The 15759-nt window shown below is 43.5% G+C and overlaps 1 protein-coding gene across 1 annotated transcript in view; it reads left to right on the forward strand.

Moving 5' to 3' along the window:
• The window catches only part of zgc:158803 (LUC7 domain-containing protein), a 35282-nt gene that overhangs the window by 11709 nt on the left and 7814 nt on the right, over positions 1–15759 (forward strand). Inside the window, exons 4-9 of the mRNA XM_034187800.1 lie at positions 39–149; positions 1166–1309; positions 1439–1615; positions 5696–5868; positions 5964–5993; positions 7511–7666. Coding sequence (XP_034043691.1) covers positions 39–149; positions 1166–1309; positions 1439–1615; positions 5696–5868; positions 5964–5993; positions 7511–7666 — 791 coding nt within the window. The remainder of the gene's footprint in view (positions 1–38; positions 150–1165; positions 1310–1438; positions 1616–5695; positions 5869–5963; positions 5994–7510; positions 7667–15759) is intronic.

A 15759-nucleotide genomic window follows, 5' to 3' on the forward strand; every position in this document is an offset into this window, starting at 1 on the left:
TAATATCAACATTAATTGGGCTTTGTGTTTACACTCAGGCTGCTGAACACCTTCAGTCTTTCATCGCCGACTGTGATCGTAGGACAGAGTTGGCCAAGAAGAGACTGGCTGAGACGCAAGATGAGATCAGCGCCGAAGTGTCTGCAAAGGTGACGACTTTGTGGCAATACTATTTGTGGGATTCACATTACTGCTTCTGACTAGTCTGTGGAGGTCACTAAATTGAAAAAGTACTTTTCATAAATGTGACCGTGCACAGCAGCATTTTTTTTTTAAATTCACATACCGTGTTTTCTGCACCATAAAGCGCACCGGATTATAAGGCGCGGCCTCAATTAGCGGGTACTTAACCCTTACAAAAGGCGCACGCTAAAACATATAGTCTACAAAAAAAAAAAGGTCACGGAAGCAAAACGGTGAGTTTATTTGAACTTTTTAACAACTTTGAACTACCGTTATTTAACAATATGGTACTCACATTATTTTTTATTATGGTTCTGTCACAAATCCATCGAAGTCTTCATCTTCTGTGTCTGAATTGAACAGCTGGTCTTCTAGCTGTGGCCACCTCGCTTTGTTTCTGCGGAAACTCCGTTTGGTCTTTTTAACTTGGCGCAGTTCATTTTCTTGTTTCCTCTCGCAGCTGTTCTATTCCCATGAACAACCGCGTAACTGATAGCCTGCAGTTTGAATTGTGCCTCGTAAGCATGTCTCTTCGTTGGTGCCATTTTCGGGGGTCCGTAGACAAACAAATGTTGTTTTGCAGGATACCTGTAGTATACGGTAACTACCGGAGGAGTGGCGGAGGTAAGTGTACGTACCACGGACTCTTCTCTGATTGGTTTATCGCTGGTAGCGTACGTACTTTACGTATTACGTAATGTTCTCCGATTGGTTTATCGCTGCCAGGGTACATACTCGACGCTGCTAGCGTACGTACTTTATGAATTACGTCCTTGTGTCAGCGGGAAATGGTCCGATATTCCGACGGTCAAAGACAACGTCGGTCGTTTTTACACATTTTGGAATTCAGTGCGCACATAAGGCGCGCCGGATTATAGGGCGCACGGCCGATTTTTGTGAAAATTTAAGGCTTTTAGGTGCGCCTTATGGTGCGGAAAATACGGTAATTCCATGTTTTTGTCTGTCCTCCTACCACACTAAGGCTGAACGTGTGCATGAGCTGAATGAAGAGATTGGGAAGCTGCTAGCCCGGGCAGAGCAGCTTGGCAGTGAGGGAAACGTGGACGAGGCTCAGCAGTTGTTGGATAAAGTGGAGACGACTCGGGCTTTGAAGAGAGAAGCAGAGGTTAGTTTGTTCGTGGCTTTTTTTATGTCACCATAAAACAAGTGTATAAATCGAGTTATTTGTGGGGCTGTGGTCAGCCTGTGCTGAGACATTCTTGAACTATAACACTCTAACTTTTTGTCAATGCAGGACGTGTACAGGAATTCAATGCCGGCCTCCAGCTTTCAACAACAAAAACTGCGGGTGTGCGAGGTGTGCTCGGCTTATTTGGGTCTGCATGACAACGATCGGCGTCTGGCTGACCACTTTGGGGGCAAACTGCACCTTGGCTTTATTGAAATCCGTGAGAAGCTGGACAAACTGAGAGTGAGTATTAACAGTAGTAAGACCTGGAAGAAATGACACTTGATTTTAGTCTACAGTAAAGTTCTTTATATATATATATATATATATATTCAACAAAAATATAAACGCAACACTTTTGGTTTTGCTCCCATTTTGTATGAGATGAACTCAAAGATCTAAAACTTTTTCCACATACACAATATCACCATTTCCCTCAAATATTGTTCACAAACCAGTCTAAATCTGTGATAGTGAGCACTTCTCCTTTGCTGAGATAATCCATCCCACCTCACCGGTGTGCAATACCAAGATGCTGATTAAACACCATGATTAGTGCACAGGTGTACCTTAGACTGCCCACAATAAAAGGCCACTCTGAAAGGTGCAGTTTTGTTTTATTGGGGGGGGATACCAGTCAGTATCTGGTGTGACCACCATTTGCCTCATGCAGTGCAACACATCTCCTTTGCATAGAGTTGATCAGGTTGTCAATTGTGGCCTGTGGAATGTTGGTCCACTCCTCTTCAATGGCTGTGCGAAGTTGCTGGATATTGGCAGGAACTGGTACACGCTGTCGTATACGCCGGTCCAGAGCATCCCAAACATGCTCAATGGGTGACATGTCCGGTGAGTATGCCGGCCATGCAAGAACTGGGACATTTTCAGCTTCCAAGAATTGTGTACAGATCCTTGCAACATGGGGCAGTGCATTATACTGCTGCAACATGTGATGTTCTTGGATGTGTATGGCACAACATTGGGCCTCAGGATCTCGTCACGGTATCTCTGTGCATTCAAAATGCCATCAATAAAATGCACCTGTGTTCTTCGTCCATAACAGACACCTGCCCATACCATAACCCCACTGCCACCATGGGCCACTCGATCCACAACATTGACATCAGAAAACCGCTCACCCACACGACGCCACACACGCTGTCTGCCATCTGCCCTGAACAGTGTGAACCGGGATTCATCCGTGAAGAGAACACCTCTCCAACGTGCCAAACACCAGCAAATGTGAGCATATGCCCACTCAAGTCGGTTATGGAGTCAGGTCGAGACTCCGATGAGGACGACGAGCATGCAGATGAGCTTCCCTGAGACGGTTTCTGACAGTTTGTGCAGAAATTCTTTGGTTATGCAAACCGATTGTTTCAGCAGCTGTCCGAGTGACTGGTCTCAGACGATCTTGGAGGTGAACATGCTGGATGTGGAGGTCCTGGGCTGGTGTGGTTACACGTGGTCTGCGGTTGTGAGGCTGGTTGGATGTACTGCCAAATTCTCTGAAACGCCTTTGGAGATGGCTTATGGTAGAGAAATGAACAGTCAATACACGAGCAACAGCTCTGGTTGACATTCCTGCTGTCAGCATGCCAATTGCATGCTCCCTCAAATCTTGCGACATCTGTGGCATTGTGCTGTGTGATAAAACTACACCTTTCAGAGTGGCCTTTTATTGTGGGCAGTCTAAGGCACACCTGTGCACTAATCATGGTGTCTAATCAGCATCTTGATATGGCACACCTGTGAGGTGGGATGGATTATCTCAGCAAAGGAGAAGTGCTCACTATCACAGATTTAGACTGGTTTGTGAACAATATTTGAGGGAAATTTCCTGATGTGGCCTGGGTAATGTCAGGAATGAAAGGTTGCCACATTGTTTGGGAATGAACTGAGTGCTGAATTCAAAGAATGAAGTGGCAGGCTTGTCCATTTTGCCAAAACTTCATTGCAGCAACTCAAAAACTACTGCTGAGTACCAGCAGTTTGTATGGCCCCCACATGTTTTGACGCATGCCTGACATCGGGCCATGCTCTTAAAGAGGCCACGGATGATGCCCTGGGGGATCTCCTCTCAGATCTGGACCAAAGTATCACTTAGCTTCTGGACATTCTGAGGTACAACCTGGACTTATTGAATGGACCAAAACATAATCTCCCAAAGGTGTTCTATTGGTGTTAGGTCAGGTGAGCATAGGAGGCAGCCAGTGGTATAAAATCCATCATTCTCCAGAAAGTGCCTCCATACTCTCACCACATCAGGCCGGGCATTGTCGTGCACCAGGGGGAACCCAAGATCCATTGCACCAGCATAGGGTCTGGTAATAAGTCCAAGGATTTCATCCTGATCCCTACTAGCAGTCAGGGTGCCCATTTCTAGCCTATAGACGTCTGCGCGTTCTTCCATTGAGATGCTTCCCCAGTCCATCACTGACCCACCACCAAACCGGTCATGTTGAATGATGTTGCAGGCAGCATAATGTTCTCCACGGCGTCTCCGGACCCTTTCATGTTTGTCATATGTGCTCATGTTGAACCTGCTCTCAGCTGTGAAAAGCACAGGGTGACAGTGGTGGACCTGCCAAATCCAAATCCACGGTGCCGGCCATTGAGCACAAGGCCCACTATAGGATGTCAGGCCCTCAGACCACCCTCAAGAAGTCTTTTTCTGATTTTTTTTTTTTTTTAGTCAGTCATTCACACCAGTGGCCTGCTGGAGGCCATTCTGTAGGACTGCAGCAGTGTTCTTCCTGTTCTTCTTGCACAAAGGAGCACCTACCGGTACTGCTAATGGGTTGAGGACCTTGTGTGGCCTTTTCCTGCTGTCTTAGAGTAACTGCCTGTCTCTTGGAATCTCTTCTAAGCTCTTGAAACTGTGCTCGGAGACACAGCAAACTGTTCTGGTAATTGCGCATATTGATGTGCCATCCTAGAGGACTTGGACTACCTGTGAAACCTCTGTAGGGCCCAGGTACCACATTGTCGACCAGTAGTGATACCGACTCAAGCAAAATGCAAAACTAGTGGAAAAAAATCAGTCTGAAAACATAAGGAGGCTAAAAAAGATGTCAGTGTGGTCCCTCTGTAAAACCAATCCTGTTTTGAGTGTCGTCTCATTGTTGCCTCTCTAGTGCACCTGTTGATAATTTCATTAACACCAGCCAAAGAAGCTGAAACTGATTAATGACCCCTCTATTTAACTGACCAGATCAACATCCCAGAAGTTGAATAGACTTGATGCTATGCTCTGATTAAAGAAAAATGTTAAATTTTTTTGGAGGTGTGTGTGTGTGTGTGTGTGTGTGTGTGTGTGTGTGTGTGTGTGTGTGTGTGTGTTCACAGCACTTTATACCAGAATGGAGTAATTTCGATTTTTTCCCCTCAAAATTCTGCTCACACCACCCCATAATGACATGATTTGAAAAAAACTAAGAAATCACATGGACATGCGTATTCACACCCTCTGCTCAATACTTTGCTGATGCACCCTTGGCAGCAATTACAGCCTGAAGTCTTTATGAATATGATGCCACAAGCTTGGTGCACCTATCCTTGTGCAGTTTTGCCCATTCCTCTTTGCAGCACCTCTCATGCTCCACCAGGTTGAATGGGGAGCGTCAGTGCATAGCTGTTTTCACATTCATTTATGGATGACTGAGGTCACTGTGCTCATTGGGACCTTCAAAGCTGCAGCTGTTTCTGTATCTTCCCCAGATTTGTTCGAGACAATCCTGTATTAGAGGTCAACAGACAATTCCTTTGACTTCATGCTTGGTTTGTGTTCTGACATGCACTGTCAACTGTGGGACCTTATATGTAGACAGGTGTGTGCCTTTCTAAATCATCCAATCAACTGAATTTACTCCAGGTGGACTCAATTAAGCTGTAGAAACATCTCAGGGATGATCAGTGGAAACGGGATGCATCTGAGCTCAATTTTGAGCTTCATGGCAAAGGCTGGGATTTTTTTAAATAAATTTGCAAAACTCTCAACAAAATAAAAACACTTTTTTTTTTTTCATTGCCATTATTGTTTTGTGTTATTGTGGCAAGGTTAGACCTTACCTGTGTGAAGCGCTTTGAGGCAACTCTGTTGTGATTTGGCGCTATATAAATGAAAATAAATTGAAATTGAAAAAATTGTTTGCAGAATTTTGAGGGGGAGAAAGAATTTCATCTTTTTTGGCATAAGGCTGTAACATAAAAAATGTGGAAAGTGAAGTGTGTGTGTGTGTGTGTGTGTGTGTGTATATACATACTAAAAAGAGATCTTTTACCAGTGTTTTACAGTAATGTGCTCAATTTTATTAACTTCAGAAAGCCGTTGTTGAGAAACAGGAAAGAATGAGAATGAAGAGAAGAGAGGAGCGTGAAAGAGAAGATGAAAAAGAGAGACAGTGGGAGATAGAGCGACTACGAGAGAGGGAGCGCGAAAGGGAACGAGAGTGGGAGAGAGAACGCGAAAGGGAGCGGGAGAGGGAGCGTCGGCGGTAAGAAACTGCCAACTTCTCCTGTTGTACAAAGAAAATATTCTGTTTCAAATTAGGTACCTAAACTGTCGGGTGTGTGTTTGTTTCCATTTTAGATCAAGATCTCGAAGTGGAGACCGATACAAGTAAGAATTCCTGCGTGTACTTTAAACAATATGGTAATGTGGGTAAACTTTCAAAATTACATGTGTACTGTATAGTGCCTTGAGTTAGCATGTTTTATGATTTTGCTATATAAATTAAATGAAATTGCAGTCTTTTTTGTCAGAGTTACGTAATCATGCACATTATATCATGCATGGTTGCCTTCTATTTAGGTGTGGCACGGTTTTCTGCTGTTTTTCATTCAGGCTCACTGGAAAAGTTTGCTGTTTGATCTTGATGTGTGGGATCTACTCAGACAGCACATGAATACATGTATTTAGAGCAATAATATGCACACTGCATGCAGAAATGGCAAAATGTGTTTCAGCACATCTTTTTTTTTTTTCCTTCAGTTTAGACTTTGCTGTAGTGAAAACTCTGGTAATATTCTTATAAGTAAATATGTATAAAGACTGGGGGGAAAAACACTGGCTCAGTGAGAAATCACACTCTTTCTATCTACCCATCGAAAATTGATAACCGATATGTCAGAGTTGTCCATTTTTAGTATATTTTTAATGTAACACAATCTGAGGCCATTTTGACATCAAATTGTGACCTGACCAAAATTCAAGTAAAATTTTGCCTGATGGGAAAAACTAACTTTGCCAATCCTAATCGGTCTACTTGAAGGGTATATGGTGAAAATTTGATCAAAATCTGAGTCAGTCATCCAGCCACCCCCGCATGATTTTCTCTGAGACAGCTCATTAACAGGAAATAAAAGGGTTGAGGTTCAAAAAAGGTTAAACATTCTGGACTTGTACGACATTCCAACTTATAATACAAGCTTTGCTTAATTTATTACCACCCTTGGAAAATGTCAGCTACCTATTTTATAAACACTACCCATTCGAGAGTCCGTGGATCCACACGGGCAACACACTTGTAGTAGTAATAATAATAATGATGATGACTAAAAAAAACTCCTGCAAATTACAAACTATTTTGGCATGAATCTATTGGAAAGCCCCCTCTCCTTGAAATTATGTTCCACAAATACACAAGAAAATCTGTATAATAAACAGTGATAGCAATTTGTGGACTGAATGACCTCTTGCACCCCTTCATGGTGTGAACAACAAGCACATTGCTATGTTTACATTATGTAATCTCATTATATTGCTTACCAGACATGGTGGGCAGAGTTATGAGTTACTGTCTGCTTCATTGAATGATGTTTACTGGGGGCTTCATTCAGTTTCTGTGTGTGAACACAGCTTGCAATATTGAGCTCTGCACAAGTGATGGAGGACATGTCCAGATGTTGTATGAAATGTTGACAGTACTAATGATTATGACTGGCTGATGAAAGTGATGCACAAGTGCCTGCATTCAAAATGGAAAATAAAGATTTTTTTTGTGGGGGCGGGGGATGATGAGAACGAGTTCTTGTTTGGAGGTATCATTTGTCATGACAGTGGAGACTGCACTTTTTTTTTATGCTCCTTTCCATCCTGCCAGTTTTTCAACAGTCTCTCTCCTGAAAATAATTTAGAGATGGGGGAAGTTCATCCTCTCATCGTTCAAGACGCCACCGTTCCTCTCGATCCAGAGAAGAAGGCAGCGATCGGGACAGAGAGAGAGAGAGGAAGCATCGCCACAAGGACAGACACCGTTCACGTTCCCATTCTCACAGGCACAAAAGGAAGAGGTGAGACTTATACAGATCATCAGTACAGACATTAACACGGTGCTTCTGGAAAGTATTCACAGTGCTTTACTTTTTCCACATTTTATGTTACAGCCTTATTTCAATAAGGATGAACTTCATTTTTTTTTCTGTCAAAATTCCACACACAATATCCCATATTGACAATGTGAAAAGGTTTTTTTTTTTGCAAATTTATTCAAAATAAAAGGGCTAAGAAATCGCATGTATGTAAGTATTCACCAGTGGTGGGCACAATTCCAATAACATAATTATCGAAGATAATGTTTTTATTATCGGAATATCTTTTTAGATAACTTTAAAAACCATTATTGGACTAATTACCTTCCGATAAATTTTTGTCTAACTTTTAGACCGATAACGTAGTAAACAAAGCTGAACAGCGGCAAACATTTTTAAAATTTTAAATCAGTTGAGCACCTACCTGTTAAAAGTTTCATAACAGATGTATAGTTCTACCCTCTGCAAACAGAAGAGAGCTGCTTCCGGGAGAAACTGCGCTGTCCTCTGCAGGCAAATGAGAACTGGTCACAAAAAAAAAAAATTCCTTTAACACCATACTGATATGCTGGCAATATCACCCAAGTCATCCAGAGTCATACATTTTTAACTTATGGTTCAAATTTTAACCAAACTAATTTCGGACAAGTTATTTAAAATTACTGTCACGTCTGAAGTTGTATAAAGTGAAAATATCATATATGTTTTAGTTTTAAAATAATGCGGTAATTTTTAAGGTTTTTGTGAGCATATGCTGTGCCCAGCAGTGCATTATGGGTAGGATAGGGTAATCTCAGTACGTTCACGACAGGACAAATGCATTTCAGACACTCTGTACAGGCTCCACGGACAACAGCATAAAACTCTAGTGAATATATTCTCTGGGTTTATAGACGTTATTGTATTTGCGTTTGTTAAATTCCACGCATCTTAAATGTAGCAGACACGGATTATCTGGAAATTTGTTTTGGCAAGTTTTCAAGGCCTCTACTGCCATCCACTGGCCGGTAGTGTTCATGGCAGTATTCATTCTGAAGCTGGGCAGTAACTGTATGATATTTTAATCACTGTACTCGGTTTCAGTTCAAACTGTCCCACGTAACCGCACGGTGTGAAAGTTCAGAGCGCATGATTTATGTTCTCACACACATTGTACGTTCAAAAACCACACGTCGAACTCATGTTTCCAGAAGCAAAACGTAAGCTTTTTTTTCAAACTTAATTTACAAAAACTCTCGATCGGAGACATCAAAGTTTAAAAACAAAACAACAAAAAAAACATTACAAGACAGCTCTGCGTGTGTTTGCACATGCACAGTGCGAGCGGTTGGATGCTTGCTGCTCTTCAGCAGCAGGATACCCTCACGACGGCCGATCAGAATAATATCAAACAGGTTTGATTTTCATCTGACCATACGATCGACGATCAGGAGGTGGTCGTGAGATGTTAAACGCAGCTTGTTACTCCATGTACACTACACGATGCAGGACACGGAATTAACCTGAAACTCGGTCCAAAAAATTCTCGCACGAATGGAAAATCATCTGGAAAAAAAGGCCAAAACACGCAGTGTAAAGCCAACATTTATGTTTCAAAACAATATTGAGTGCACGTTTTACAATATAATAAAACGTGCGCACATTCTCTCCACATGCAAAACATTTTGCGATGACACTTCCAGGGCTCTGTAAAAATGCCTGTTTTTACAAATAAAAAAATGGAATATTTTACAAAAGCACATTTATCTGTAAACACCAACACACGACACACATCACATTAATGTGTTGGTTTACATAATGAATGACTGAACCAATCAGTGTTTAGCAGAGGCACTTTTACCCAGAATCCTTTGCGATCTGTCTGTTTGTTGCAAAACCTCAGAATTAGTGCATTATTCAACATTAAAAGATATGTTATATTTTAACTTTGTACAAATGACAGAATTGACATTAATGGCGTTATTCTATCAGTATTCATTTTATTTATACACCAAACCATAAGTCAGTATGACTTTATTTTCCAAGACCTCCGCCTGACCGAAGCGTTGTGATTGGTAGAGAGCTGGCTTTGTGGCTGCTGTGCTGGAAGCCGTGTAGTAAACAAGAGCTTCCAGCAGGGGGCAGGGTGTTCAAAGACAGAAGTGTGGGCTCATTGTTTGGGTCTGTTGTCGTTTTTGATGCTACTAGAAGCGATCGTGGTGTTAAAACTCAAATTCAGTTTATTAGTAGTTGCAGATGTACCAGAGACCATCCATCCATCCATCCATCCATTTTCTTCCGCTTTATCCGGAGTCGGGTCGCGGGGGCAGCAACTCAAGCAAAGCCGCCCAGACCTCCTGATCCACACACACCTCCCCCAGCTTCTCTGGGGGAACCCCAAGGTGTTCCCAAGCCAGCTGAAAGATGTAATCCGTGTCCTGGGTCTTCCCCGGGGCCTCCTAGCAATGGGACGTGCCTGGAACACCTCTCCAGCGAGGCGTCCAGGGGGCATCCGGAAAAGATGCCCGAGCCACGTCAACTGACTCCTTTCAACATGGATGTACCAGAGACAATACTGGAATTTATCAGTTATCTGTAACTTCCGATACATTTTTGGGTGGTTTATCGTTTTATCTTTATCAAAGATAACTTTTCAGTTTTCTGATTATCTGTTATCAAAGTTCATTTTTTGGTTATCTGTGCCCACCACTGGTATTCACAGCCTTTGCCATGAAGCTCAAAATTGAGCTCAGGTGCATCCTGTTTCCACTGATCATCCTTGATATGTTTCTACAGCTTAATTGGCGTCCACCTGGAGTAAATTCAGTTGATTGGATGATTTAGAAAGGCACACACCTGGCTACATATAAGGTACCACAGTTGACAGTGTATGTCAGAGCACAAACCAAGCATGAAGTCAAAAGAATTGTCTTTTGACTTCCGATGCAGGATTGTCTCGAGGCACAAATCTGGGGAAGGGTACAGAAACATTTCTGCAGCTTTGAAGGTCCCAATGAGGACAGTGACCTCCATCATCCATAAATGGAAGAATTTTTTTATCAACCAGGACTCTTCCTAGAGCTGGCCACCTGTTTAAACTGAGTCATCGGGGGAGAAGGGCCTTAGTCGGGGAGGTGACCAAGAACCTGATGGTCACTCTGTCAGAGCTCCAGTATTCCTCTGTGGAGAGAGGAGAACCTTTCAGAAGGGCAGTCATCTCTGCAGCACTCCACCAGTCAGGCATGTATGGTAGAGTGACCAGACAGAAGTCACTCCTTAGTAAAAGGCACATGGCAGCCCACCTGGAGTTTGAGGTGTTGTGTGTAGAATTTTGAGGGCAAAAAATGAATTTGCTCCATTTTAGAATGAGGCTTTAACGTATCAATATGTGTTAAAGTGAGCTGCCCTGAATTCTTTCTTGATGCGCTGTATTTGAAGACCCTTTTCTGTAACATCAAAATGTGACATCGGAACCTATGCTGTTGTTTGTCCGTCAGTACAACGAAGACCATCTGATCATAATGAATTCTATGAAAGAGGATGAGGCTGGTAATTGTGTAGGTGACTGATGAGGCCAATCTTCGCACGAAAAAGTCTAGAGCATTGGAAGCAGGGGATGGTTGCTGCAACAGCTGGTGTGGCTACACCTTTTCTGATATTCCTGCACTGATTTGCTGCAGCAGTCCTCTCTGCTTCACAGCTTTTGGCGCCAAGCTTGATGACTTTGCGCCATTTTTCTCTATCCTGTGCCAGCTGGTCTAGGTTGCTGGGGTTTAGCTTTTTCACATGCCGCTAATATCTGGTCCACATTTCGCAGCCATAAAGGAGAGTGGTGAAAACCACAGCCCGGTAGACCTTTATCTTGGTTGTCTGTGATGCCTCTGCAATTCCACACATTTTTGTGCAGTCTTCCGAAGGCTGCACTGGCTTTTGTGAGTCTGGTGTTTGACTCGTCATCCGTAACAACAGTTCTGGAGAGGGTACTGCCAAGGTAAGTAAATTTGTTTACCGCATTCAGCCGTTGGCCATTGATGGGGATGTTTGGCTCAGCGTATAATTTTGCTGGTGCTGGTTGATGCATCACCTCGGCCTTTTTCGTGCTTATTGTCGGGCTGAAATTGTCACAGGCCGCTGACAATTTGTCAGTATTCTATTGCATTTCCGTTTCAGTAGTAGCACTGAGGGCACAGTGATCGGCAAACAGTAACTCGTTTACGGTGGCAGTCTTGACCTTGGTCTTCGCTTGAAGCCTCTTAAAGTTGAAGACTGAACCATCAGTACGGTATCGAAGACTGATTCCTGCCTCTGAGTTGGTAAAAGCATCTGACAGCATGGCTGAAAACATGATGCTGAAGAGAGTTGGAGCAAGGATACACCCTTGCTTTACTCCATTTGTTACAGGGTAGGATTTAGAAAATTCTTGCATACATGCCATCGTGGAATTGTCTGACTATAGTGATGAATTTTATAGGGCAGCCATACTTTACCAAGATTTTCCAGAGGCCAATTCTGCTTACTGTGTCAGATGCCTTGGTTACATCGACATAGGTTGAATACAGGTCAGTGTTTTGTTCTTGACATTTTTCTTGAAGCTGTCTCGCAGCAAACACCATGTCGATGGTTCCACGTTCTTTATGGAAGCCGCATTGGCTCTCAGGCAGTATTCCTTGTTCTAAGTGAATGTTTAGGCAGTTTAGGAGGACTCTTGCCAGGATTTTGCTCGCAATTGATAGCAAAGATATCCCACGATGGTTGTCGCAGAGCTGGCCGTTCTCTTTGCGTTAGTAAAGGTGAATAATAGAAGCATCCTTGAACTCTTGAGGTATTTGCTCTTTAGCCCAGGCTAGCTCGATAAGATTTAGGAGTTTAGTGGCTCATTTTGGTCCACCTTTGTAAATTTCAGCATGGATGGAATCAGCTCCAGGTGCTTTGCCACTAGATAGTTGATGAATGGCTTTCTTAACCTCTTCCAAATTTGGGAGAATATCTAGGAGGTTAAGCGAGTGTCTGACAGGGTGATGAGTGTGAAGTTGGAAATTGAAGGGGTGATGATGAATATCATCAGTGCATATGCCCCACAGGTTGGTTGCGAGATGAAGGAGAAAGAAGATTTCTGGAGTGTGTTAGATGAGGTGGTGGAGAGTGTGCCCAAGCATGAAAGAGTGGTGATAGGAGCAGACTTCAATGGGCATGTTGGTGAAGGGAACAGATGTGATGAGGAAGTAATGGGTAGATATGGTATCAAGGATAGGAATGGGGAAGGACAGATGGTAGTTGATTTTGCAAAAAGGATGGAAATGGCTGTGGTGAATACCTACTTTAAGAAAAGGGAGCAGCACAGGGTAACATAAGAGTGGAGGAAGGTGCACACAGGTGGACTACATTCTTTATAGGAGATGCAAGCTAGAAGAAATCACAGACTGTAAGGTGGTAGCAGGAGAGAGTGTCACTAGACAGCACAGGATGGTTGTTTGTAGGATGACTTTAGAAGTAAAGAAGAAGCGAGTGAGAGCTCAACAAAGGATCAGATGGTGGAAGCTGAAGGAGGAAGACTGTTGTGTGAAATTTAGCGAGCAGGTGAGAGAAGCACTAGTTGGAGGGGAAGCAGTTTTGGACAACTGGAAAAGTAATGCAGATGTGGTGAGGGAGACAGCTAGGACAGTACTGGGTATGACATCTGTACAGTGGAAGGAAGACAAGGAGACTTGGTGGTGGAATGAAGAGGTCCAGGAAAGCATAAGGAGAAAGAGGTTGGCGAAAAAGTTTTGGGATAGTCGGAGAGATGAAGAAAGTAGACAGGAGTACAAGGAGATGCGGTGTAAGGCGAAAAGAGAAGTGGCAAAAGCAAAGGAAAAGGCATATTGCAAGCTGTACAAGAAGTTGAATAGTAAGGAAGGAGAAAAGGACTTGTATCGATTGGCCAGACAAAGGGACAGAGTTGGAAAGGCTGTGCAGCAGGTTAGGGTGGTAAAAGATGCACATGGTAATGTGCTGACAAGTGAGGAGTGTGTGCTGAGAAGGTGGAGGGAATATTTTGAAGAGTTGATGAATAAAGAAAATGAGCGAGAGAAAAGGCTGGATGATGTGAGAGTAAATCAGGAAGTACAAGAGATTAGCAAGGAAGAAGTGAGGGCTGCTATGAAGAGTGGAAAGGCAGTCGGTCCAGATGACATTCCAGTGGAGACATGGAAATGTCTAGGAGAGATGGCAGTAGAGTTTCTAACCAGATTGTTTAATAAAATCTTGGAAAGTGAGAGCATGCCTGAGGAGTGGAGACGAAGTGTGCTTGTTCCTATTTTCAAGAACAAGGGTGATGTGCAGAGCTGCAGTAACTACAGAGGCATAAAGCTGATCAGCCACAGCATGAAGTTATGGGAAAGAGTAGTAGAAGCTAGGCTTAGAAAAGATCTGTGAGCAGCAATATGGTTTCATGCCGAGAAAGAGCACTACAGATGCAATGTTTGCTCTGAGAATACTGTTGGAAAAGGACAGAAAGAGTTACATTGTGTGTTTGTGGACTTAGAAAAAGCTTATGATAGGCTGCCAAGAGAAGAGTTGTGGTATTGTATGAGGAAGTCTGGAGTGGCAGAGAAGTATGTTAGGGTAGTGCAGGACATGTACAAGAATAGTGTGACAGCGGTGAGATGCGCAGTCGGAATGACACTCATTCAAGGTGGAGGTGGGATTACACCAAGGATCAGCTCTGAGTCCTTTCTTGTTTGCAGTGGTGATGGACAGGTTGACGGATGAGATCAGACAGGACTCCCCATGGACTATGATGTTTGCAGATGACATTGTGATCTGTAGTGAGAGTAGAGAGCAAGTTGAGTCTAGTCTGGACAAGTGGAGATATGCTTTGGAGAGAAGGGGAATGAAAGTCAGTAGAAGCAAGACTGAGTACATGTGTGTGAATGAGAGGGAGCCCAGTGGAATAGTGCAGTTACAAGGAGTAGAAGTGGTGAAAGTAGATGAGTTTAAATATTTGGGGTCAACTGTTCAAAGTAAGGGAGAGTGTGGTAGAGAGGTGAAGAAGAGAGTGCAGGCAGGGTGGAGTGGGTGGAGAAAGGTGGCAGGAGTGATTTGTGACCGAAGAATATCAGCAAGGGTGAAGGGGAAAGTTTACAAAACAGTAGTGAGACCAGCTATGTTGTATGGTTTAGAGACAGTGGCACTAACAACAAGACAGGAGGCAGAGCTGGAGGTGGCAGAGCTGAAGATGTTGAGATTCTCTTTGGGAGTGACAAGAATGGACAAGATTAGGAATGAACATATCAGAGGGACAGCTCAGGTGGGACGGTTTGGAGACAAAGTCAGAGAGGCGAGATTGAGATGGTTTGGACATGTGCAGAGGAGGGACCCAGGGTATATAGGGAGAAGGATGCTGAGGATGGAGTCACCAGGCAGGAGGAGAAGAGGGAGACCAAAGAGGAGGTTCATGGATGTGCTGAGAGAGGACATGCAGGTGGTTGGTGTGACAGAGGAAGATACAGAGGACAGGGTGAGATGGAAACGATTGATCTGCTGTGGCGACCCCTAACGGGAACAGCCGAAAGACAAAGAAGATCTAGCGTCTCATTTACTGTGGTCTGAGGTAGTCGCTTGATGGCCTCATCATTCATGGAGTATGGCTTATTCAGGACTCAACAGTGGGGATGAGCTATTACTGGTGGGGCCATATATTTATTTCGGGCTGTGGTCAAAGTTTTTCATGTCATTTTTATCTGCGTAACCTTGAATCTCATCAGCTTTTGCATTTAGCCAAGAATCTTGCATTTGTCGCAGTTTGGTTTACACAATGCTGCGAATGCTTTTGAATGTATGTTTCTTGGCTGCAGATTGAGGGTCGTGGAGATGCGCTAGGTGGGCAGCACGCTTCTTCTCTATGATGTTCATAATCTCAGTATGGTTTTCATCGAACCAGTCTTTATGCGTCCTTGTAGATTGTCCTAGACATTCCAAGGGTGTACTACACACAGCGTCCAGTCGGGTGGTCCATGCTGCCTCCATGTATGGCATCCAGCTGCTCCTCTAAAGCCTGGACAAAGGATTGCTTGGTTTGGCAGTCTTTAAGCTTCGCAATGTTCAGTCGCTTTGGT

The sequence above is a fragment of the Thalassophryne amazonica genome, chromosome 15 (assembly GCF_902500255.1).
Source record: "Thalassophryne amazonica chromosome 15, fThaAma1.1, whole genome shotgun sequence".
Classification (NCBI taxonomy): Eukaryota; Metazoa; Chordata; class Actinopteri; order Batrachoidiformes; family Batrachoididae; genus Thalassophryne; species Thalassophryne amazonica.